The 25,441-nt window shown below is 37.4% G+C and overlaps 1 protein-coding gene across 5 annotated transcripts in view; it reads right to left on the bottom strand.

Annotated features, from left to right (window-relative positions):
- Window positions 1-7,615: 7,615 nt before the first annotated feature.
- Window positions 7,616-25,441, bottom strand: part of wu:fb63a08 (MAM and LDL-receptor class A domain-containing protein 1) — a 45,524-nt gene continuing 27,698 nt past the window's right edge. The window contains exons 12-53 of one of the 5 annotated variants that reach the window (XM_056480981.1): window positions 23,729-23,785; window positions 23,517-23,654; window positions 23,146-23,402; window positions 20,617-20,701; window positions 20,437-20,514; window positions 20,026-20,163; window positions 19,685-19,944; window positions 19,491-19,575; window positions 19,249-19,353; window positions 19,004-19,141; window positions 18,640-18,899; window positions 18,461-18,545; window positions 18,209-18,319; window positions 17,923-18,060; window positions 17,544-17,803; window positions 17,365-17,449; window positions 17,112-17,222; window positions 16,825-16,962; window positions 16,462-16,721; window positions 16,283-16,367; window positions 16,035-16,139; window positions 15,749-15,886; window positions 15,385-15,644; window positions 15,206-15,290; window positions 14,953-15,063; window positions 14,668-14,805; window positions 14,304-14,563; window positions 14,125-14,209; window positions 13,879-13,983; window positions 13,588-13,725; window positions 13,195-13,454; window positions 13,016-13,100; window positions 12,769-12,873; window positions 12,476-12,613; window positions 12,108-12,367; window positions 11,929-12,013; window positions 11,687-11,791; window positions 11,431-11,568; window positions 11,062-11,321; window positions 10,876-10,959; window positions 10,623-10,771; window positions 7,616-8,053 (exon numbers count right to left, since the gene is read on the bottom strand). In XM_056480981.1, coding sequence (XP_056336956.1) covers window positions 10,631-10,771; window positions 10,876-10,959; window positions 11,062-11,321; window positions 11,431-11,568; window positions 11,687-11,791; window positions 11,929-12,013; window positions 12,108-12,367; window positions 12,476-12,613; window positions 12,769-12,873; window positions 13,016-13,100; window positions 13,195-13,454; window positions 13,588-13,725; window positions 13,879-13,983; window positions 14,125-14,209; window positions 14,304-14,563; window positions 14,668-14,805; window positions 14,953-15,063; window positions 15,206-15,290; window positions 15,385-15,644; window positions 15,749-15,886; window positions 16,035-16,139; window positions 16,283-16,367; window positions 16,462-16,721; window positions 16,825-16,962; window positions 17,112-17,222; window positions 17,365-17,449; window positions 17,544-17,803; window positions 17,923-18,060; window positions 18,209-18,319; window positions 18,461-18,545; window positions 18,640-18,899; window positions 19,004-19,141; window positions 19,249-19,353; window positions 19,491-19,575; window positions 19,685-19,944; window positions 20,026-20,163; window positions 20,437-20,514; window positions 20,617-20,701; window positions 23,146-23,402; window positions 23,517-23,654; window positions 23,729-23,785 — 5,960 coding nt within the window. In that variant the 3' untranslated portion in view covers window positions 7,616-8,053; window positions 10,623-10,630. Of the gene's footprint in view, window positions 8,054-10,622; window positions 10,772-10,874; window positions 10,960-11,061; window positions 11,322-11,430; window positions 11,569-11,686; window positions 11,792-11,928; window positions 12,014-12,107; window positions 12,368-12,475; window positions 12,614-12,768; window positions 12,874-13,015; window positions 13,101-13,194; window positions 13,455-13,587; window positions 13,726-13,878; window positions 13,984-14,124; window positions 14,210-14,303; window positions 14,564-14,667; window positions 14,806-14,952; window positions 15,064-15,205; window positions 15,291-15,384; window positions 15,645-15,748; window positions 15,887-16,034; window positions 16,140-16,282; window positions 16,368-16,461; window positions 16,722-16,824; window positions 16,963-17,111; window positions 17,223-17,364; window positions 17,450-17,543; window positions 17,804-17,922; window positions 18,061-18,208; window positions 18,320-18,460; window positions 18,546-18,639; window positions 18,900-19,003; window positions 19,142-19,248; window positions 19,354-19,490; window positions 19,576-19,684; window positions 19,945-20,025; window positions 20,164-20,436; window positions 20,515-20,616; window positions 20,702-23,145; window positions 23,403-23,516; window positions 23,655-23,728; window positions 23,786-25,441 lie in introns of all 5 variants that reach the window. The other 4 variants (XM_056480990.1, XM_056481009.1, XM_056480998.1 and 1 more) reach the window with 4 other exon arrangements.

The raw sequence follows: 25,441 nt of genomic DNA, 5'->3' as shown, positions 1-25,441 counted from the left end.
AGAGTTGATGTTGCTGCTGGAAATGAAGAGAGTTTTATTACTTGACATTAATGTATAACAAAAAGGAATAATGTAATACAAGTACCCTATTTTAAGTCATATGTGTTGTGTAGTTTTGATTACTGAATGTCTTTAGGTTTCTATAACAAATGTCAAAGCATAAAGTTAGGCTGCTTTAAACTGTGACTGATGTATTAATATTTGTGATTTAAAAATTGTACAATTTACAATTGTAACCGTTACAATTAGCAATTTGTTAGCATACAGATGCTATTGTTTTTGTTGCTGAAAATAAATTTACATATGGATCCCAACTCTTGTACTATTATTAATAATAATAATTAATAATAATAAATGCGCAGCACTACCAGTTCAGGTGTTTGTGTCTCCACCTGTAGAGCTTAGTAGCAAGTGTCACAGCTATTTTGCTGCTTTGATGCTACAGCTTTTATTTATTTTTATTTTTTATAGTATATATTGGTGGTGGTTAAATAGCCACAGTGTTTGTAAGAAACCTTTGGTAAAAAGAAAAAAAAAGTTGTGCTGTTTTTGTTTTAAAATAAGTGACTGCATGTTTTTCCAAGAGCTAACCTAGAGTAACAGGGTTGCATGCAAATGACATTTTCCCCCTTTGATTTGCTGGATCAGTATTAACTGTTGAGAGTACTTCGTCTTACAATTATTGCATGTCTGCATGTAGTCAGAACAGCAGTCTCCACTCGTGAGGCAATACTGATCACAGTAACATTTCTGTATACAGCTGTCATTTCTGCCAGGACAGCAGAGCACTGTGGGTTCTGAACACAGTCCTGAAAGATACAAATGTAATGTTAAAGATCATAAAAAGACAAATGACATCATCAAGGCTTACTGATCCTATATTGGATATATAAATATGAAAGGTCTTCGCACAGATTTCAGATCACCTCAACACCTTTGATAAAAGTATTTCCTTATAGTTTTATGTCACCTTTTATAGCAAAAATTAACTGTAGATTATGACAATTGTTTGTACTTAATTTAAAGTTACTATAGGTATTTTCAAAATTAAAGGTATTTTGAGAATTATGAACAAATATAGCAAATTATTGCTTTATTTCATTAACATATTAAGTTTATATGATAGACAATTTTTTAATATGCAGTAAATCAGAAAATATTTTCAAGAACAGCATATACAGTGTATAATAATGATTTTCATAGTGATTTAAATCTACAGACACAAATAGAAATACACAGTAAAAAATAAACATTATTTTACTGGTAATTGTCTGTATTTTTTTACAGAATTTTCCAGTTTTTTTTCATTATACAGTACAATACCCAGCCTGATTTAACAAGAAAATGTAAGTATTTTATGTTTTGTCAGTTTAGTGGCTAATTCATATGAATTCGTACAAGTTCATTTGTACGAAAATGTACGATTTTAAAAAGGAGGCGTGGCACCGAACCCTGCCCCTAAACCCAACCATCATTGGGTGATGAGCAAATCGAATTCATATGAATTAGCCACTAAATCAAAATGTTACGAATTGCCGTGAGATTGCGTTGAAATACCTGTTGTTTTACTGATATGTTCTGTAATAAAAAAATCTGACATAAAATTTACAGTTATTGCTTGTATTTTGGCATTACGTTATTTTTCAGTTTTTTTAAAGGAAATTTTCTGTATTTTTAGAGAGTAACACTTAACTTTACTATTATTGAAGTGAGGTTAATGTCATATCATATATAATGCATGCACTGTAAACTATACAATGTTTATTTTACTACTTTAATTTATATGTATAAATGGCTCTAAATAGCTGTTAGTCCTACTCTAAAAACTGTTTATGGAAAAACAGGTTATTGTTAAAAAATTAATCAGTGGCTAACAATGTTGCTATGCTAACTGTTACGATCACTACACACATGCCATGCAAACGAACTACAACTCCCAGCATGCACTTCGCACACCCAGGTTCCTAATTCTCACTGGTTACACACACACAACCGGAAGATTATTTCGGACTGATTTCAAGGACTATAAACTCAGCACACACAGACACATTGTTGCTGAGTCTTTGTTTAGGGAGCGTGGCGACGTGGTTTCCCTTGCCGTGTTTGACCCTTTGCTTTTCTTTGTTACTTTGTTTGCTGCCTTTACACTTGGGATGATCTGTTATGCACCTGTTTGTTCCTGTTGTAACCTCTAATTGCAAGACTGTTTTCTTAATAAATTGCTATTTGATCCTCAACTTTGTTGTGCAGGCATCTTCACATGACACCAACCTTGTTTTTGTTGTTAAATGATGACCAAATGTGTTATTTGTAAAAAAGAAATAAAAAATATATAGATATAGATATATAACAGTTTTGTAGCTTTTCAAGCAAATTGTTCTTAGAGTTTAACATATATATCCTAAAAATATTTGTTAATATAGTTTATAGTTATATTTACAGTGTTTTATGACAACAATTATTTGTTAGCTTTTTTTCAATCATTCTTTAAAAGCTTTTTTCCTGTTTTAAAATTTTATGGAATATGTAGAGATTTCGTGCATAATTACATGAATTAATCTGTACAATCACATTAATTAATCTGCATAATTACAGTAAATATCATTATAATCACAATAATTAATTTGTATAATTACAATAATAACCTGTATATTTACAGTAATAATCTTTAAAATCACATAAATTAATCTGGATAATTACAGCAATAAATTACATATTTACAGTAATAATTTGTAAAATTACATGAATAATCTGTATAATTACAATAATAAATTATATATTTACAGTAATAATTTATAAAACTACAGTAATAGTCTTTATAATTACATTAATAATTAGTAAAATGGTAGTAATTACCTGTATCATTACAGTTATGATCTGTAAAATGACAGTAATAACTTGCAATTATGGAGCAAGAAATTAGTTTTTTTTTACAGATTATCTACAGTTTTTATTCTGGGTTTGTTTTCAGTTTTTTTCCCCAGGTTAAATGCAAATTATAAACAGTAATAAACTATAATTGAATGAATTTTGACCATAAAGTATGTTCTGTATGTCATAGTTTTGCTTGTAATTTGTGAAATGGTTATTTTCTGTAATTTAGAAAAGTATGGAATTAGTGTTATTATTTCTTGATTATCTAGATTCCTCTAGTTCAAAATAATGCATGTTATAGAGTTCAAAAACAGTCAAATATCTTAAAATTGTTCAGTAAGTGGGAAAACAACAAGTCAATTTGTTCTGGCCTTAAAGCCAAGGTTTTATTTTGATTGTAGAACAAAAGAGGGCTGTGTTATTTTCTATCTTTCTAACAGAACATGTATACACACACAGGTTGTTTGGAGAATTTCATCTGACTTACCTGACGCCAGCTTCCAGTTTGTTTGGGTACAGAAGTAATAAAAGAAGCCAGAAGTGGATGACTGAAACCTTCATATTGTTCAGGTATGTGTGTCCAGCTCAGTGCATTTCTGATGTTTTCACTTCACCATGTGTTTTCTTGAGGCTATGTAGGAATTGTGCATCTTGCTAAGCAGGTTTTGCTGTATTTAATGGCATAGGTCATTAAACTTAAAAGACTAAAAGTATGAGTGGAATTCTGGAAAACAATCATGCTGTTGATAGTGTAACATCCCTGAATATATGCCAGTGTTGGGAGGTTACTTTGGAAATGTAATAGATTACAGCATACAAATTACCCTAACGATTACTTTTTGATTATTTTCTAAGTTTCTAATGGATATTTTCAACTTACAGTAGCTCTGTTTACCGTTAGAATTTCAAAATTTTTCATCACTTGAATTAATATTATATTAATTTAATTTTAAAGTACAGCCATCACAAAACCAGACCATATAAAATGTTTTTACTGGTTGTAACAAAATCTAATTTTAGTCAGTTGTGCAGGGTGATTTTTGTGACTTTTGCAATAAAAAAATACATCTAAGCTATTTTTGCAATTTTATTTTTAAATCGAAGCAACTTAAATCCAAGCCAATCACATCTTAGTGATCAATAAACTGTCAAAGAACATGAGGGATAATTGTTCAGTTAATTATTTACTGCAAATAATATGCTGTACCACACAGAAACAAACATAGTGTATAACAGCAAAAGCTAAAATCCAATAAAACCAGGTATTACACATTTAAAATATGCAATTCAATTCACATTTATTGTATAAGCGCTGTTACAATGTAGATTGTGTCAAAGCAGCTTCACATAGAAGATGAGAGTAAATTGAAACAGTGTCATTCAGTTTTGTAGTGTTTAAGTTCAGTTCAGTTTAGCTCAGTTCAGGTGGTTTAATAATCACTACTGAGAGTCCAAACACTGAAGAGCAAATCCATCGATGCGCAGCTCTACAGATCCCGAACCATGCAAAGGCAGGCAGTTGGCGAAAGTGAAGAATTAAAAAACCTTGAGAGAAACAGGCTATACTATAGTAATGTATAGTAAAGGGAAATATTTGGGAATGAGCATTATATTGTACATATATTTACAACTCTTCATTAATGAATTACACTACATAATGTAGGATCTCTAGTAACTATCATGAACTAATAGTAAATACCATGGTATACTTCAGCCTTTACTACAGTAAACTATATATATATATATATATATATATATATATATATATATATATATATATATATATATATATAGATAGATAGACCTCCTCTCCCTCAGTTATCTTTCCATCAAGCTAATTTCTTGTGTTAGCCTAATTGGTTGGCGACGTCACCGACCAGAGCGAGAGGTGGATGTAATGCACCAAAAAATTTGTTGTCGACCACTGAAAAACAGGAAGAATAAATTAGCATTCTCACATTCATATGGATTTACTTTCATTGGCTAGACACTGGCCTCACAGCTCTGTGAATGTCGATGCCATCACCTATTGATCTGCGATCGGTAAATGTAGCTTGTGTTGATGCTACCGCGCTACTTCACTAATAAAATAGCTTCGCTACTGAAAAGCATTTTGATTTAGAAAGTAGCGACGCTACCGACACACTACTGAGAAATGTAGTTAAGCTAGTAGCATCACTACTTGTAGCGTCACTACTTGCAGCTCTCAGACTGTTTGTAGTAGCCTAATGCTTTCAGTGGCAGAGAGGATTAACGCCCCATTCACACGGGGCATCAGCATCAACGCTTCCCATTTACTTTTAATGGTTGATGTCAGGCGTTTCCGAACTGCATTGTGGATCCGTCGGCGCCGCTTCAGTGGCGTTGCTTGCTGCAAAAGTTGGGACTTTCTCTTCAAGCTCAGACAATCGACCAATTACCATATTTGTAAACATTCAGGATGTGCGCGCAGGGAGGTGGCAGAAAGAAACCGCGAGCGCTAGCATTTACAGCGAGGGAATGACATCCGATGCGGTACAGAGTTTGTTGTTGTCTTAAAAAATAAGATATATTGATTACGCATTATATATATTATTTACACAATGCTTTCAGGATATTATAACAGCTCGTCACCCTGTGATAAGCACAGTGATTCGGCAAAATTAACGTTAAAGTGAGCGGCGTTCGTCTGACAGGTCCATTTGCGATAGCACCCTTCCAATGAATATTGGATAAGACGAAATGACCAACCATCCAGCTCCAAATATACAATCTCATTAAAGCTCCAAGCGATTTTACAAGAGAGAAGTTAAAAATCTACAAGTCTTTGGATGCCAACAATGTTGTTCTGTATGGTCATGTGCAAGAAATAATGCTCCAGGATGACCAGATTCAACACTATGTAGAGCTAAAAACCGAGATTCTGCTTAGCCAAAGACAAGGCAAGAAGACGGAGTTAACGTTATACAAGGCCTGAGCAATTAATCACCAACATGCAAAACAACTGCATTCTGACAGAGAACTGCAGCTGTACGGCAGGATATGTGAACTTACACATAGAGGTAAAGTTGGTTTTCTATTCGCACATTCGGACTTTCTCCTTAATAATTACATTTCATAAAAGTATTATTTGCAAACTCTAAATAGCGAGATCATATTAGCAGCAAATGACTACCAAAGTACAACATTGTTTACAGTCAAATAAACAGTGTTAATGTTGTTTTCAAGTCACACTTGCAGGTTATTTCAGACCGAATATTCAAAGTGCCGTGGTAAACAATATAGGGAGTGTGTCACAAGTTGTCACTGAATGAATGTGTGAATATAAAACCAAGTTTACCTTAATAACTGTCACGTTTCATTTTTAGCATTCAGTGTCCGCAGTTTTATTAACAATATGTACCTGTAACTGTTTTTGCTGAAATCATTTCTGCAATCAAAAACGAGTAATGTGTATGATTCAACATAGCGTGAACTACCTGATATGACATGAGAACTGCAGAGTCCAGCATTTCTAATAGGTCGTCACTTCATTCAGCTCCTTTTTAGCCATTTGGCATCCTACCGCACAACACGACATCTTTACTATTGCAGCCTGTGTTTGTTTTTTTGCAACCGGGGAACCATGTGACGTCATGTGTGACATAGGTTGGTAATTGATCTATAGTCGATTATGGACTAATTTCATTGGCTAGCGCTGCTATGATGATTGCATCAGCCCCAACTTCCTCTGCCAGGCGTTGACGCTGAAGCCCCGTGTGAATCGGGCATAACGTAACTGGTAGACGTGGTGCGCCACAATCACACTGGAAAACCAACCAAAAGCATCAGAATAGCACCGCTTTAATAAATGGCATGTTTAATAAATGGCAAATTTTTTCATGTTTTATTGAATAATGCTTCCTTGTCAGATTTGGGCTTGAATTGAAGATAAAATTGCAGCCATCTTGTTTGTTCATATAGGCTGTTTCTCAACTCCAAGAACGCAGAGAAGGGACTTCTTTCTTGCGAAGACTGGTCTTGCCAGGTCACCTCGAAAGAATGAACTCGAGAGACCGCGAGGACAGAGATAGCGTCCCGTGAGAAATGTAGATGCTGCGTTCTTCCTGATGGTCACATGACCTTCACATGCTTTTTAATGGAAAATTATTTAAACATTACAGGATTCATACACTGATTTATTGTTTTTCCCCTTTTCACAATATATACTCTGCATAAAGACTTTACAAATATACGTTGCACAATTTAAATAAAACAGATTTTAATACTAATTTCAGCGAGTAAACACCCTTAATGTGTTTATTCCTTTATTAAGATTTTCATGGTAATGTTTATATTCACCGTTTCATTTAGGGAAACTCCTGAGATAAATAAGTTATATGAACTTTAATAATAAATCTAAATAAAATGCTGCGACTTCCCACCTCCAGTCGCAATGACTTCTGGGAATTCTCGAGTGAGTTTGGTCCTCAAGTCTGCATCTATGCATCCTCGATATCAAGAACACATCCGGGAAGTTTCACGCGTCCTCCGTTCTTGCGCTCTTGAGTATTGAAACTGAACTTTGGCAGTTGATGATAACATTACACGAGGACGCAAGATCGCTGAAGAACGCATAGTGAGAAACAGCCATACTGTTTGAAATCTTCAACACTTGATAACCTGTAATAACAGTGGTGGTCATTCCATTTCCAACATGTGCTGCATGCAGTTGACCAGTCACAACAGACTGGGTCATTGGACCAATCACCACATGACATGATTTTATTGCACGAAATGAAAATGTTTATTAAAGTTAAAAAGAGAATCACAGATAATGTGCATATACAAGAAACATTTGCAAAAAAGACATTCACTAGTTTTTAAATAATACAACAATATATTTTTTGTAAAACAATAGAATAAGGCATTTTGTAGATGTTAAGATGTTTGGGATGCCAGGCTGATACGATGCCTGTGTTGACTTCACGAAAAACAAACTGTTCTATGAGGGGAAAACACCTCAATAATGAAAAGCCGGAAAGGTGTTTAATGTATGTCATATTATAAAAGGTCTGTTAGAGAAAATAACTTCTAGGTCCTAGTAAAAAAAGGAGGAAGTCCATATCGACCGATGACAGGTATTTTCAGGTATTCATTTGCCTTGGAAAGATGGAAGTATGTTTTGCCATAAGAGTGTTCCTTTAACAGCAAGGGCTACCTATAATAAAGATAAAAATAGAAACTGTCATATTTTGAATATGTTTATTAAAAGACACTTAACATCAGGTCATATCTTAAAACTGGTAAAATAGTGAATTAAGTCACTTTTCCACTATCGTGCTGAACCGTTCTTTATGCTGAACCATTCCATTCTGTGCCAAACTGGGCCAGACAGCACGGATACGGTTTCATTTTCCACTGTTGTGCTGCAACAAATCTCTTTGAAATGTTACACAAAATGCATCAGTACTTGCCTTGGTAACGCAATGTAAACAGCTTCCTTTGTTCATTTAAATTTAAATAAGAGGCAAACTAGTTTTTTCATGTTCATGTGAAAAAACACATACAACCGTGTGACTTAGCACTGTTATGCTCTGTATAGGGGTGCTTAATATAGGTACATGTCACAGCACCTGTATTTATTTAGAGGTCATATGTTGCGTGGCTCTGGGCAAATTTTATTTGGAGGGATAATTACCTAAATGTAACTTGATAATTGAAAATGATTGGAGGGGAAATAAAAATATATATTTCAAATCTCCGAACTTAACAGGAAAATAAACCATGATAATGCAAAAGTAATTTTTGAATTATCATGGCAGGAATATATTCATAATTTGAATATATTCACTTTTGACAAATATAACAGTCAAAAGTGAGTGGGCACTTTCACTAATAAAAAATATCGCACTTAAATTATTTCATTTTTAACAATCAATTAAATTACACAGCAGTTTAATATCAAAAGTCGATAATGATATAAAATATACATTTTGATGGCAAAAATATAAACTTATAAGTGATGGCTGTTATTTATTTCAGTATTCAAACATTACAAAAAGGAATGCATCAAGTTAAATAAAAAAGTGAATATGAAACAACACATAGCAGGATATAAAGCATATAAATGCTGATCTTTTTATCTTTGTTTTTATAATTTTATTTTTGTTATTTTATATATATTTTTTTGTATTCATAATTAACTAACGAGCTATAGACAAATTCCTGTTATATATATCCACAATACCCATATATATTAAAGATCACAGAGAACAAAAAAAACAAAAACACAGAAGCATGTTACATGCCCCCTTAAATGTCAAACTTATGTGTAAACAACACAATCTCACGGCAATTCGTAACTTTTTGCTTTAGTGGCTAATTCGTATGAATTTGTCTGATCTAATTCGTACAGTTTAGTACGATTTGCTCATCCCTCAATGATGGTTGGGTTTAGGGGTGGGGTTAGGTGCCACTCTTCCTTTTTAAAATCGTACAATTTTGTACGACTGAACTCGCATGAATTCGTACGAATTAGCCACTAAACTGACAAAAAGTAAAATACTTAAGTTTTCTCGTGAGATCAGGCTGGTATAACTGAATCATATTGGCCTATAGCTGAAATGATGAAAATTGCTCATTTTATTTTTATAAAACATTTGTTAAAACGTATTGATATTTTTTTGAGTAAAAGCAATACTGACATTTAGGAATCCATATTTATTTTATTTATTCGCTCATTTGACTTGTTTATTGGTGCATAAATAGGCTACAAAACTGTACCTTGTACAGCTACAGTGCCACTCCGTAAAGCTTTCAAACAAAAGTCCAAATAATTAAAGAGATATTGCTTTCTGCGGTGACAGCCAACATCACAACATGCCGTAACTGTACTTCAGGCGGCATTAAATGACAAAAAAGTGCAATTATTTCCTCGTTGTTCAAGGTGTCTGCAAGTTTGTGTCCCATGGATATTGCAATGTTGTTGTGGATTGTGGGCATCAATGATCTTAAGTCTTTATTCGATGTCTTTATTCGATGCGCAGCAGAAAAATTTTTTCAGTAGGGCATGCAGTTGTTGGTAAAGTTCTCACCCAGATCACTGCGAGTTTTTGTGCTACCAAATACAGCGCTGCATGCAATAAACTCACGCTCAGTCAAAGCGATATAAAGGTCTCATTGCCTAGGAATTAAATTAATCAAGCTCTAGCCACGAATAAAACAATAGGCAATTTTATTATTTTAAGATTTTAGATGATGGGTTAATAATTATATTATACACGGTTTATTATTATTTATAATTATATTCAAGTCAATGAAATAATAACTTTAGTAAAAAAAATATCTTCGTAAGAATGTGGTGGGCCAGTGATTGCCTTCTCTACCAGTGACTGCTCTATGGTTTTAAAACCTTTTTCAAACTGTATGTTTTAGACCTGTATTTTTTTAATATTAAATTTAGTGTAGTTTATAGTAGTAGTGGATGTCTGATGACTAGCGTGCTTCTGCTGAGCCAGCTGTGGTAGCTTGGCAACAGAGCAGCGACGTCAACACACAGTATCTGTCGGCACAGTTCAGAACGGTTATCTAACTGTGCCAAAAATTCCGTGCCGAGAACCGTTTGTAATCTTGCTGCGCCGTTCTAGGCTCAGTGGAGAAACAACCGTAACCCAACCAAATTTTTCTTAGAACGGTTTGGCTCGATAGTGGAAAAGCGCCTTTAGAAAGAATTTCCAACCTAAAATCTCTATAAAGCAAATCAACATGAACAAAAATGATTTTATTACCAGGATGTTTATCTCCGGCTTGCTGCAACATTTTCATCCATTGCTTTCCAGTTTTTCTCATTCTTTTCCTTCTCTCCTTTTAGCTTTATTATGCTATTTTCACTGTCAGAATTTCCATACATGTCAGAGGCAGTGATCTCTGTAGAGACGGAGAGAAATTTTACTGGAATGTTAATATGTTAAAGTTAATACTAATAAATCAACTTAAAGTATGTAGTTTATACTAAGAGCAACCACATAGTAGAAACATACCACTACAGGCTCCTCTGTGCATCGAGATGTCATCAATGGCAACATCTGACTGGGCTGAGCTTCCTATACGCCCCTCAAAGATCACCTTATAGACCAATAACATGTCTACAGATTAGTAACTTTACTTTTTACTCCACTTTAGTGGAGAATTTGTAGAATATCAGGTTATTTTCAAACATTGTCAGACCTGGAAATTATCTTCTGGTCTCAGGTCCACCTGTGCAAGATGCCACATGTTTCCTTGGTCTTCTCTCTTCCCCCACACCTCTTTGGCCACATTGCCATATTGCAGTAGGTAGACGGTCAGTCCCATGGTCCAGCTGGAGCCATACATGTGGTACCAGAACTGAAGACACTGAGGTTGAGGGTCAGCACATTGTGCACTGAGGAGACGGGCCGTGTCACCATGAAGAGCACTGTCACCCTCAATGTACATATAAAAGCCACCTGGAAAAGAAGTTGAACAACACAACCATAAATTTTTGCCATTTGCTATAATGTTTTAACTTTGATTCCTAAACTGTAGAAAGATTTCTAGATCTAGAAAAAACCCTACTTCCTGTTGTGTGGTCAGAGGAGGGACCAGTCAGTGGTGTGGGGGTGGAGCCTCTTTGTCTTGTCCAATCAAAAACATCAGTTGGCAATTGAGACCAAGCACAAATGTCATTTTCAAAGTCACAGTTGATGTGACAAGCTGGAAAAAAGCAAATGTTTGATTAGTAATTCCTGAAAACATCAAAAGATCCAGAAAATAATCATGGTAGAGTTATTTTTTGGCACCATGACACTGCAGTGATAAACGATGATCTTACATGCTGAGGCGTTTGGTACTACTGCAGTTTGGATGAGAGAAGGTTGTGGTGGTGTTCCAGGTGGAGGCGGGAGGAGTTTTGGTGCACCCACATGGTTTGGTAAATCTGAAGGATAATTGCAAGTATTAACACATTACCTTATGAACTCTTTTGCAAACTAAAATATTCATTATGCCTTAAAGATTGATCTGTTGTTAAAGCTATATATTTTAAGTAATGGCCTCTGCAGTGTAGAAACATACCGCTACAGGGACCTCTGTACAGTGAGACGTCATCAATGGCAACATCTGACCGGGCTGAGCTTCCTCTACGCCCCTCAAAGATCACCTAATAGACCAATAACATGTCTACAGATTTGTATTTTTACTTTAATGTGTGGTGCATTTGAAGAAGATTAGGTTGTTGTCAAACTTTCACTGACCTGGAACGTAACATCTGGTCTCAGGTCCACCTGTGCAAGATGCCACATGTTTCCTTGGTCTTCTCTCTTTCTCCACACCTCTTTGGCCACATTGCCATATTGCAGCAAGTAGACACTTAGTCCCATAGTCCAGCTGTAGCCATACATGTGGTACCAGAATTGGAGACACTGAGGTTGAGGGTCAGCACATTGTGCACTGAGGAGACGGGCCGTGTCACCATGGAGAGCACTGTCACCCTCAATGTACATATAAAAGCCACCTGGAAAAGATGATGAGCAACACAGTCATAAACATGGCGATTGGAAATTGTTATAATTTAGAGGCTTAAAATGTAGAATGAATTTTATATCTAGAGAACAAAACCCACTTCCTGTTGTGTGGTCAGAGGAGGGACCAGTCAGTGGTGTGGGGGTGGAGCCTCTTTGTCTTGTCCAATCAAAAACATCAGTGGCCAACTGAGTCCAAGTGCAAATGTCCTTTTCAAAATCACAATTGATGTGACAAGCTGGAAAAAAGAAGCAAATTTAATTAAGATATTTATTAGTTTCTTTTTGAAAACATTGCAAGATCTAGTGAAGTAATTACAGTAATGTTTTTTTTTTTGGTACCATCACTTATAACAGAATGTGATCACTCTGCAGTGGTGGACAGTGGTCTTACATGGTGAGGCGTTTGGTACTTCTGTAGTTTGGATGGGGGCAGGTTGTGGTGTTGTTGGAGGTGGAGGTGGGGGGAGTGTTGGTGCAACCACATGGTTTGGTAAATCTGAAAGATATTTACAATTGTAAATATTTATATATTACCTAAGGAGTCTTTTTGCAAAACCTAGTAGTTGTGCTAAATAAGCTGACTTATTGGTTTTGAAGCTTAATATTTTACTAAGGGTCTCCACACAGTAGAAACCTACCACTACAGGGTCCCCTGTGCAGTGAGATGTCATCAATGGCAACATCTGACCGGGCTGAGCTTCCTCTACGGCCCTCAAAGATCACCTAATAGACCAATAACATATCTAGAGATTAGTATATTTATTTTTAATTGTGGTCCATTTGAAGAAGATTAGGTTATTGTCAAACTTTCACTGACCTGGAACTTAACATCTGGTCTCAGGTCCACCTGTGCAAGATGCCACATGTTTCCTTGGTCTTCTCTCTTTCTCCACACCTCTTTGGCCACATTACCATATTGCAGCAAGTAGACACTTAGTCCCATAGTCCAGCTAGAGCCATACATGTGGTACCAGAACTGGAGACACTGAGGTTGAGGTTCAGCACATTGTGCACTGAGGAGACGGGCCGTGTCACCATGAAGAGCACTGTCACCCTCAATGTACATATAAAACCCACCTGGAAATTTTAATCAGAAAACAAACTCTTAAATAAGCAAATTGTCATATCATTTTTTGCAACACAACTATTTTTATGTAACAGAAAGTGCTGTATTTTCACAAAGAATAAGCCTTAGAAAAGCAAGACCTACCCTCTGTTGTGTGGTCAGAGGAGGGACCAGTCAGTTGTGTGGGGGTGGAGCCTCTTTGTCTTGTCCAATCAAAAACATCAGTGGCTAACTGAGTCCAAGTGCAAATGTCCTTTTCAAAATCACAATTGATGTGACAAGCTGGAAAAAGAAACAAATTTCATTAACATTACCATTAGTCTCTTCGTAAAAATATTGTAAGATCCAGAGATGTAATTACGTTACTGTTATTTTTTTGGCACCATCACTTATAACAGAATGTGATCACGTTGCAGTGATAAACAGTGGTCTTACATTCTAAGGCATTCGGAACTTCTGTAGTTTGGGCAGGTGCAGGTTGTGGTGTTGTTGGTGGTGGAGGTGGGATGAATGTTGGTGGAACCACATGGTTTGGTAAATCTGAAAGATATTTACAACAGTTAACACATTAACTAAGGAACTTTATTTTGAAAAACATAGTATTCATGCTAAATAAGCTGACTTGTTGGTTTTAAAGCAAATTTTTTTTTCACTGAGATCTACCACAGTTTAGAAACATACCACTACAGGCTCCTCTGTGCAGTGAGACATCATCAATGGCAACATCTGACCGGGCTGAGCTTCCTCTACGCCCCTCAAAGATCACCTAATAGACCAATAACATGTCTAGAGATTAGTATTTTTACTTTAATATGTGGTGCATTTGAAGAAGATTACGTTATTTTCAATCTCTCACAGACCTGAAATTTAACATCCGGTCTCAGGTCCACCTGTGCAAGATGCCACATGTTTCCTTGGTCTTCTCTCTTTCTCCATACCTCTTTGGCTACATTACCATATTGCAGCAGGTAGACACTTAGTCCCATAGTCCAGCTAGAGCCATACATGTGGTACCAGAACTGAAGACACTGAGGTTGAGGGTCAGCACATTGTTCACTGAGGAGACGGGCCGTGTCACCATGGAGAGCACTGTCACCCTCAATGTACATATAAAAACCACCTGGAAAAGAAGTTGAGCAACACAGCCATAAATTTGGAGATAGGAAACTGTTATTATTTGGATGCTTAAAATGTAGAATTCTAGATCAAGAGAAAAAACCCTACTTCCTGTTTTGTGGTCAGAGGAGGGACCAGTCAGTGGTGTAGGGGTGGAGCCTCTTTGTCTTGTCCAATCAAAAACATCAGTTGCCAACTGAGTCCAAGTGCAAATGTCCTGTTCAAAGTCACAGTTAATGCGACAAGCTGGAAAAAAGCCAATTACAGAAAGATTTTTATTGGTTTCTTTTTGAAAACATTGCAAGATCAAGTGAAGTAATCACAGTAATGTTTTTTGGTATCATCATTTATAACAGAATGGGATTACGCTGCTGTGGTGGACAGTGATCTTACATGGTGAGGCGTTTGGTACTTCTGTAGTTTGGATGGGGGCAGGTTGTGGTGTTGTTTGAGGTAGAGGTGGCGGTGGGGGGAGTGTTGGTGGAACCACATGGTTTGGTAAATCTGAAAGATATTTACAATTGTAAATGTTTATATATTAACAAAGGAGTCGTTTTGCAAACCTAGTAGTTGTGCTAAATAAGCTAATTTGTTGGTCCTGAAGCTCAATGTTTTTACTAAGGGTCTCCACACAGTAGAAACCTACCACTACAGGGTCCCTTGTGCAGTGAGATGTCGTCAATGGCAACATCTGACCGGGCTGAGCTTCCCCTACGGCCCTCAAAGATCACCTAATAGACCAATAACATGTCAAGAAATTAGTATATTTATCTTTAATTGTGGACCATTTGAAGAAGATTATTTTATTGTCAAACTTTCACTGACCTGGAACTTAACATCTGGTCTTAGGTCCACCTGTGCAAGATGCCACATGTTTCCTTGGTCTTCTCTCTTCCTCCACACCTCTTGGGCCACATTACCATATTGCAGCAGGTAGACACTTAGTCCCATAGTCCAGCTGTAGCCATACATGTGGTACCAGAACTGAAGACACTGTGGTTGAGGATCAGTACATTGTGCACTGAGGAGACGGGCCGTGTCACCATGGAGAGCACTGTCACCCTCAATGTACATATAAAAGCCACCTGGAAAAGATGATGAGCAACACAGTCATAAATCTGGAGCTAGGAAACTGTTATTATTTGGATGCTTAAAATGTAGAATTCTAGATCAAGAGAAAAAACCCTACTTCCTGTTGTGTGATCAGAGGAGGGACCAGTCAGTGGTGTGGGGGTGGAGCCTCTTTGTCTTGTCCAATCAAAAACATCAGTTGCCAACTGAGTCCAAGTGCAAATGTCCTTTTCAAAGTCACAGTTGATGTGACAAGCTGGAAAAAAGCACATTTTATTACCAGTTTCATTAGTCTCTTCCTGAAAACATTGCAAGATCTAGTGAAGTAATTACAGTAATGTTTTTTTGGTACCATCACTTATAACAGAATTTGATCACTCTGCAATGGTGGACAGTGGTCTTACATGCTGAGGTGTTTGGTACTTCTGTAGTTTGGATGGGGGCAGGTTGTGGTGTTGTTGGAGGTGGAGGTGGAGGGAGTGTTGGTGGAACCACATGGTTTGGTAAATCTGAAAGATATTTACAGTTGTAAATATCTATATATTAACTAAGGAGTCTTTTTGCAAAACCTAGTAGTTGTGCTAAATAAGCTGACTTATTGGTTCTGAAGCTCAGTATTTTTACTAAGAGTCTCCACACAGTAGAAACCTACCACTACAGGGTCCCCTGTGCAGTGAGATGTCATCAATGGCAACATCTGACCGGGCTGAGCTTCCTCTACGCCCCTCAAAGATCACCTAATAGACCAATAACATATCTAGAGATTAGTATATTTACCTTTAATTGTAGAGAATCTGAAGAAGATTAGGTTATTGTCAAACTTTCCCTGACCTGGAACTTAACATCTGGTCTCAGGTCCACCTGTGCAAGGTGCCACATGTTCCCTTGGTCTTCTCTCTTTCTCCACACCTCTTTGGCAACATTACCATATTGCAGCAGGTAGACGCTCAGTCCCATAGTCCAGCTAGAGCCATACATGTGGTACCAGAACTGAAGACACTGAGGTTGAGGGTCAGCACATTGTGCACTGAGGAGACGGGCCGTGTCACCATGAAAAGCACTGTCACCCTCAATGTACATATAAAAGCCACCTGGAAAACAAGTTGAGCAACACAACCATAAATTTGGAGATTGGAAATTGTTATAATTTAGATGCTTAAAATTTAGAATTCTAGATCAAGAGAAAAAACCCACTTCCTGTTGTGTGGTCAGAGGAGGGACCAGTCAGTGGTGTGGGGGTGGAGCCTCTTTGTCTTGTCCAATCAAAAACATCAGTTGCCAACTGAGTCCAAGTGCAAATGTCCTTTTCAAAATCACAATTGATGTGACAAGCTGGAAAAAAAGCACATTTAATTACTAGTTTAAATAGTCTTTTCCTGAAAACATTTCAAGATCTAGTAAATAATCACAGTAATGGTAATTTTGGTACCATCACTTATAACAGACTGTGATCACTCTGCAGTGGTGGACAGTGGTCTTACATGCTGAGGTGTTTGGTACTTCTGTAGTTTGGATGGGGGCAGGTTGTGGTGTTGTTGGAGTTGGAGGTGGAGGTGGGGGGAGTGTTGGTGGAACCACATGGTTTGGTAAATCTGAAAGATATTTACAATTGTAAATGTTTATATATTAACAAAGGAGTCGTTTTGCAAACCTAGTAGTTGTGCTAAATAAGCTAATTTGTTGGTCCTGAAGCTCAATGTTTTTACTAAGGGTCTCCACACAGTAGAAACCTACCACTACAGGGTCCCTTGTGCAGTGAGATGTCGTCAATGGCAACATCTGACCGGGCTGAACTTCCTCTACGGCCCTCAAAGATCACCTAATAGACCAAAAACATGTCAAGAAATTAGTATATTTATCTTTAATTGTGGACCATTTGAAGAAAATTATTTTATTGTCAAACTTTCACTGACCTGGAACTTAACATCTGGTCTTAGGTCCACCTGTGCAAGATGCCACATGTTCCCTTGGTCTTCTCTCTTCCTCCACACCTCTTTGGCCACATTACCATATTGCAGCAGGTAGACACTTAGTCCCATAGTCCAGCTGTAGCCATACATGTGGTACCAGAACTGAAGACACTGAGGTTGAGGATCAGTACATTGTGCACTGAGGAGACGGGCCGTGTCACCATGGAGAGCACTGTCACCCTCAATGTACATATAAAAGCCACCTGGAAAAGAAGTTGAGCAACACAACCATAAATTTGGAGATTGGAAACTGTTTATTTGTGTAACTGTATAATTTGGATGCTTAAAATGTAGAATTCTAGATCAAGATAAAAAACCCTACTTCCTGTTGTGTGGTCAGAGGAGGGACCAGTCAGTGGTGTGGGGGTGGAGCCTCTTTGTCTTGTCCAATCAAAAACATCAGTTGCCAACTGAGTCCAAGTGCAAATGTCCTTTTCAAAATCACAGTTGATGTGACAAGCTGGAAAAAAGCACATTTAATTACTAGTTTAAATAGTCTTTTCCTGAAAACATTTCAAGATCTAGTAAATAATCACAGTAATGTTTATTTTGGTACCATCACTTATAACAGACTGTGATCACTCTGCAGTGGTGGACAGTGGTCTTACATGCTGAGGTGTTTGGTACTTCTGTAGTTTGGATGGGGGCAGGTTGTGGTGTTGTTGGAGTTGGAGGTGGAGGTGGGGGGAGTGTTGGTGGAACCACATGGTTTGGTAAATCTGAAAGATATTTACAATTGTAAATGTTTATATATTAACTAAGGAGTCATTTTGCAAACCTAGTAGTTGTGCTAAATAAGCTGACTTGTTGGTCCTGAAGCTCAATGTTTTACTAAGTTTCTCCACACAGTAGAAACATACCACTACAGGGTCCCCTGTGCAGTGAGATGTCGTCAATAGCAACATCTGACCGGGCTGAACTTCCTCTACGCCCTTCAAAGATCACCTAATTGACCAAAAACATGTCTAGACATTAGTATATTTACCTTTAATTGTAGAGAATCTGAAGAAGATTAGGTTATTGTCAAACTTTCACTGACCTGGAACTTAACATCTGGTCTCAGGTCCACCTGTGCAAGATGCCACATGTTCCCTTGGTCTTCTCTCTTACTCCACACCTCTTTAGCCACATTGCCATATTGCAGCAGGTAGACAGTCAGTCCCATAGTCCAGCTAGAGCCATACATGTGGTACCAGAACTGGAGACACTGAGGTTGAGGGTCAGCACATTGTGCACTGAGGAGACGGGCCGTGTCACCATGAAGAGCACTGTCACCCTCAATGTACATATAAAATCCACCTGGAAAAGAAGTTAAGCAACAAAACCATAAATGACATTATGTGAAATAGTATTTTGATGATTAAAATAAAGTATGAATACCAGTTTTTGAAAACAAAACCCACTTCCTGTTGTGTGGTCAGAAGAGGGACCAGTCAGTGGTGTGGGAGTGGAGCCTCTTTGTCTTGTCCAATCAAACACATCAGTTGCCAACTGAGTCCAAGTGCAAATGTCCTTTTCAAAGTCACAGTTGATGTGACAAGCTGGAAAAAAAAGCATATTTCATTAGTAACTTCCTGATAACATTGGAAGATGCAAAGAATTAATTATGGTAGTGTTAGTTTTGCGTCATGGTGGACAGTGGTCTTACATGGTGTGGGGTTTGGTACTTCTGCAGTTTGGATGGGTGCAGGTTGTGGTGTTGTTGAAGGTGGAGGTGGGAGGACTGTTGGTGGATCCGGATGGTTTGGTAAATCTAAAAGATATTTACCACTATTAACACATTAATTGATGATTGTTTTTGCAAAGTGAAAAACTTATTCTGCTAAAACAGTTGAGCTGTTGTTAAACATGAATGTTTTGACTAGGAATCACCATATAGTAGAAACATACCACTACAGGCTCCTCTGTGCAGTGAGATATCATCAATGGCGACATCTGACCAGGTTGAGCTTCCTCTACGCCCCTCAAAGATCACCTGATATGCCAATAATAAATATATACAGATTAGACCTTATAGTTTAATATATTTACTTAATATGTAGCAATTTTAAGGAAGTTTAAATTGTTCTTAGAATTTTACAGACCTGGAATTTAACATCTGATTTTATATCCACCCTTGCAAAATGCCACATGTGTCCTTGGTCTTCTCTCTTTTTCCACACCTCTTTGAAAACATTGCCGTATTGCAACAGGTAGACACTCAGTCCCATGGTCCAGCTGGAGCCATACATGTGGTACCAGAACTGGAGACACTGAGGTTGAGGGTCAGCACATTGTGGACTGATGAGACGGGCCGTGTCACCATGAAGAGCACTGTCACCCTCAATGTACATATAAAATCCACCTAGACCAGGAAAATGGGACAACCTACTAGTAAATTGGTCAAAAGCTGGAATAGTAAGTTAAATTATGGATGTTGACCTACTTCCAGTTGTGTGGTCAAAGGAGGGGCCAGTCATTGATGTGGGGGTGGAGTCTCTGTGTCTTGTCCAATCAAAAACATCAGTTACCATCTGAGTCCAGCTGCAGATGTCACTTTCAAAATCACAGCTCATTCTACAATCTGACAAATCAAAGCAACCACAAAGTTGTAATGCAAAGACACACCAAGAACAACCCTAACCCCATTCATTTCACATTTAAGTTCACAAGACAAATTTTTGTTTATGGAGAGCATATTTAAATATTAGCACTTCATGCAAATTCCCTAAGACTTATAACCCTGTCCACTACATTTTGAGCTACAGGAATAATTACTGTACCTGTGATCATTGTTAACTTCTCAAAAGAGTGTTTTGAATCACTTTCACATTGAAATTATTATTTGAAATCTTACTTGGAAAGGGATCGATTACATTAGGAGAAGTGAGATGGGGTTCCAGAGTGGTTGATTCTGAATCTTCTACAGACGAATCTGCCAATGAAATATAATGTTATGTTAAAAATACTTCAAAAGTAAATATATAGTTAACAGCTTTTCTGAAGTTGAGTCTAGATTTATTTCTGAATCACTTACAATCACATGCTCCATATGTTATGGTAACATCATCTATGGCCACATCTGAGCGAGGATCTGACCCCCTGATGCCTTCAATGATGATCTGAAACAAATCCATCATATTAACCACTTCTGCCTGTGCACTTTTGTCTTGTCGAACTATTTTGTGGTTGTTGCTAGATCGGACACAGTTGCGGCCGGAAATTAACGAGAATTATTTATATTATTTATTAAATTTCCCATTTATTGTATTTTATTAACGTCTACCCCCACCCCAACCCTGAACCCAACCGTCACAGTACTGTAAAGATTTTAATTATTGTTATACAGTGTCATAAAAAATGCTGCTGTATTGATGTGCATATCGCACTTTCGACCGGCCACGTATCCAATCTAGGCTTTACCCTATTTTGTCAGACAACAATAGGTTTCCATCCCCTGTGTTAATATGCATTTTAAAGTATCTACCGCCTCAATGACAGGCAAATATATTTTAGTTTAATAGTAAACTCGGCCCTCTTCATGATGGGCAAGGATCATGCCCAACATAAGTGGTTATGTTCAAGTTATATCTCCTTTGAAATATGGTAAGAATCCCCAAAATACGGACTTTTCCATTCAGCTTTTTACTTCCTGCCCTCCATCTGAATTTTGTGCGTCATCACAACCACATGATTGAATACAACCTATGGCAGAAAACACATTTGCTGAATAAACTGTCATTTATATTTTGCATGCCTTGTTTTCTTGGTTGCTAGGTTACCAATACTACAGTCAGCCACACTGACAACTTGATGGAAATCAAAGACTAGAGCTGTTTCTCAATATGCGTTCTTGTTTGTACTTGCGTTCTTGTGTCCTCGTGAAACATCATTAACCGTCGCCGAAGTACTGTTGCAATTCAAAGTTGACATCTTGCCAATTACAGAGAAAATTCTGTATGTGTACAGATGTGTACTTGCTCTGCCCCTTTTGCCAAGGATGCTTCGAGAGGTGACTTGTGCGAACTTACAAAAGCACAGTTATCCCAGAATGCATTACAGCGCAACCAGCGAAAGCTAATGGCGGAGGAGAAAATCTGCACGATTTTAAAAATACTCTTCTGTTGTGTCACAAATTAAAGTATTAAGAGTTTTCAGGCAAGAATGTAGTTGTTTTAAACTCGAATCGGCAGTTTATTTATAAAGATGGTGTGTATTTGGCGATGTGCCTCAGCTTATGCAGACTCTGACCCCCAGCCTGTCAGCGAGAGCTTTGTCATAACCTCCCCCACCTAATTAATAATATTAATTATAAGGCAGTGCTTTATATAATTAAATCATTTTATTTTTATTGTCCAGTGAAACCAATGAATCCATGGTGAGGCAAGTGACTTTATAAAGTACACTGCTGTTCCGTTTAAAGAAGTACGTCACTTGTGTCCTCGGTAGTTTGTTCTTCCAAACTTCTGAGCTTGGCAAGTCTGAACTTCTAAGGACGCAAGTCCGAACTTTGCGTACTTGGTATTGAAAAACAGCCTAGAATACACAAGACATGCCACTTGTATTTTTTTGAATGGGGGAAAGTGTAACGGTCAATATGGCGAATAAAGCCCACCTTCTAGTACAGGAGCCAATCATCGATCGCTATAGACTGACGATACTCCGGTGAAGGGGGTCGGACCAGACGTGAGTTTCTGCAGATTTTATGTGATTTAGATGTTTAGAAATAAAACTAAAAAGACAGTTGTTGTTTAATTTTATTGATGATTCCTAATACGAAATTCAATGGTAAGCTTGGCATACAGTTTTGGTGAATTTGATGTTTTCCCTTTAAGGGCGTACTCTACTATACTATGCTGTCTGAACTGTGCCCAGGCCAGTTTCCTGGATGGTTTGAGAAGTGTGAGTGCTCTGAATTGGGCTCAGGCACGGTTCAGTTGGCCGGCCCTGGCCCAGTTGGAAGAGGTGTGCCAAAGCGCGGTACGCTTGTAGTGTGAGTGCAAAGAGTGCCTGAGCCTGAAACTGAAGACGAGACGTGACTTTTAAGGGACTGTTTCATATGGATTTATTAATAATTTTTTAATGCAAACTGTCGTAGATTATTAAAGACGCAAACCCCTCACTGCATGACAGGACTTTATGATTGTTTATGAGCATTAAAATTGGCTGATCTGTTCAGCGTTTTGCATCTCAAAAGACTAAAACAATATAAATAAAGAAATATTTACTGTGCTGAGCGAGAGTGCTTTTTAAACTGAGCAGCGCATCATCAATGACGCAAGCGTGCTCAGGCTGTAATGCAATGTGAGTGCGGGCCGTCGGGGAAGAGGGGAAAAGCGTGCTTCGGCCCGATTCAAGGCAACTGTACATAGTGCGAGTACGCCTTAAGACAGAATGACCGAACATACTGCCCGAGAGGTGTTTCAAAGATGGCCGTCAAGTGAAATAACTTGCCCTAAAGGGACTTAATTCACATTTTTTGCTTATTTTGCAAACATTCGCTTCACATTAGGATGGAAACCCAGCTAATGCCTTCTACTTTTCATGTGGACACACAGAAATGTACCTGGAATGGCTTTTGTGGTTTGATTTCTACTTGTCCTTGGATCCAGCGGTTACCATGATTGTTTTCTCTGGACCATATTTTGGTGGCACGGTTGTTTTCAAACTTGTAGAGGTTGAGTGACATGAAATGTGCCGGGCCGTACATGTGAAACCAGAAACTCAAACACTGCTGGCCAGAAGTGTGACAGTGGGGACTCATTATTCGAGCCGAGTCACCATGGACCACACTGTCTCCTTCGATATACATGTAAAAGCCACCTATATGAAACAATCAGTGAAGGGAAAAGGGAAGTTAACACAGTTTAACACTGACCCTCTGTTTACATGAAATGCAGGATATCGTCAGAATGTCATAATCTGCTTCAGACTTACTTCCCGTGGTGTGATCACTGGTTGGCCCAGTGGAGCTTGATGGAGTTGATCCTGACCACCTGGTCCAATCAAAACTGTCTTGGATGAGTTGTTCCCACCCACATTCATCCTGGTCAAAGTTACAGCTCCATGTGCAACCTGGTTGATGACAAAGGAATTAGTTAATTAATCAAGCAAGAAGGAAGGAAAGAGAAAAACGAGAGAGTGCTTACTTGCTGAGGATGGGGTTGGTGTGGGCTTATTTGTTGGTGGCACTGTAGGATTGGCAACTGTATTGAGAAATAAAAACATCCAGAGGGTTAAGGTATATTATGCCAGTTGTTTTTGTAGTGCAATAGTAATCCATACTGATAATATAACAAGAAGCTCGCAGTCCAGACGCGGTAATGTGCAAGACTATGGCTTAATGTTTCTTGCACAGAGTGATTGTTGCTGTGTTTTGCTTCATTAGACTTTATTACTTTATTTACAGAATGTGTGTGTAAAAAACGTTGCGTTTGGAAAAAGTCACCAACATCTTGAATAAATATGTAGAATTTGTTGAATGAATATCCGGGGTAGGATTGCACCAGCTGTTCGTAAGTTCTTTCTTATACTGGAACGTAAAGTCCACACTAGGGGCTTAGTAACTACTAGCTAGTTTGTAACTAAATTTGTTATTACATTAGTTGCAGTATATGTTCTTAAGGCAAACCGTAGTTAGTAGGTTGTAAGCCCTCCATAAAAACATGCGTGGTTGCATTGAATGATGTAATATCCAATAAGAAGCATTTAAATCATTAAACTGCTTTAAAATTCTGCTACTAATTCATCTATATATAACTTTCCTATGAAAATTAAATGACAAAATATGTTTTTATATATTACATTAGTCACTAATAACAGACAACACACATATCTTTATCGCGAGCCGTGAATGCAAGCAAAATACACATGACGTTATCAAAACATTAAACTTGATTTTTTTTTATATATCCTACACATGAAAGAGAAAAGAAGGGGAGGAAGAACTTAGTCGTGATATAATTCACGTTTTAATTGATGGATACAATTAACACAAAACACTCCTTGGAAAAAATATAAACTATTCTTTCACAAATCAAAGAAAAAAGCAAGATTTGGGAGTAAATTAAGGCTGTGAGTAGAGGGAGATCATTATCGTGAGCAATGCAAACTAATCTCCCTGTCTTTCCTTTTCTACTGGGGAATGCTGCAGTAAATATTTAGTTGGAATGTAATGTTATATTTAAACTAAGTTCAGTGGTGCAACACAAAAATATTTTGTAGTATGTAAGTTGTAAGTTAGTGTCCCTTTACATCACAACTAGGCTGCAATTTTACTTGGGCACTGCTGGTGTGACCAGCCCCTGGACAAAATCAGAAGATTTCAGAAGATTGAAGTTTTTGGTTGAATGATCCTTTTCAGTATAATGAGAAAAAGTAAATAAAAAATGAGGTTGAAAATGATTTAGGATCATGTTAATTTAAAATGAAAAAAAAAAAAGACGTCATATTTAAGTGTGGATTAAGAAAGGAAAGAAAAACTAAAATATGTTTAAATGTTAAAAAAAGAAATAGAACTTACAATTACATCTAATTGAAACACTTCTGAAGTGAAATTAAATGAAAATTCTGAAATGGTGTTATGGTACATGCTTTTGTTCTTTGGGAACTGATTGGATTGTTGAAAAATGGGAGTTGCTTCCTAAATGAAAGTGGATTGGCGAAGAGATAAAGGCACAGCTTAAATGAGACAGGCCTGATAGCCCCACCCTAAAGGCACTCCATGTGACCAGAAATGAAGAAAAGTCATTTCGAGAGGGGAGAGAAGGTTATGATGTTTGATTAAAGATTCTAAGGGGAAATAAATTTGTATAAAATAGTGTAGTGCACATATACATTTTAATAACTAATTTGTAATAACT

Source organism: Danio aesculapii, chromosome 2, assembly GCF_903798145.1.
Source record: "Danio aesculapii chromosome 2, fDanAes4.1, whole genome shotgun sequence".
Lineage (NCBI taxonomy): Eukaryota > Metazoa > Chordata > Actinopteri > Cypriniformes > Danionidae > Danio > Danio aesculapii.
The sequence above is the reverse complement of the archived record's forward strand: the minus strand, read 5'-3'. Positions and strand labels throughout refer to the sequence as shown.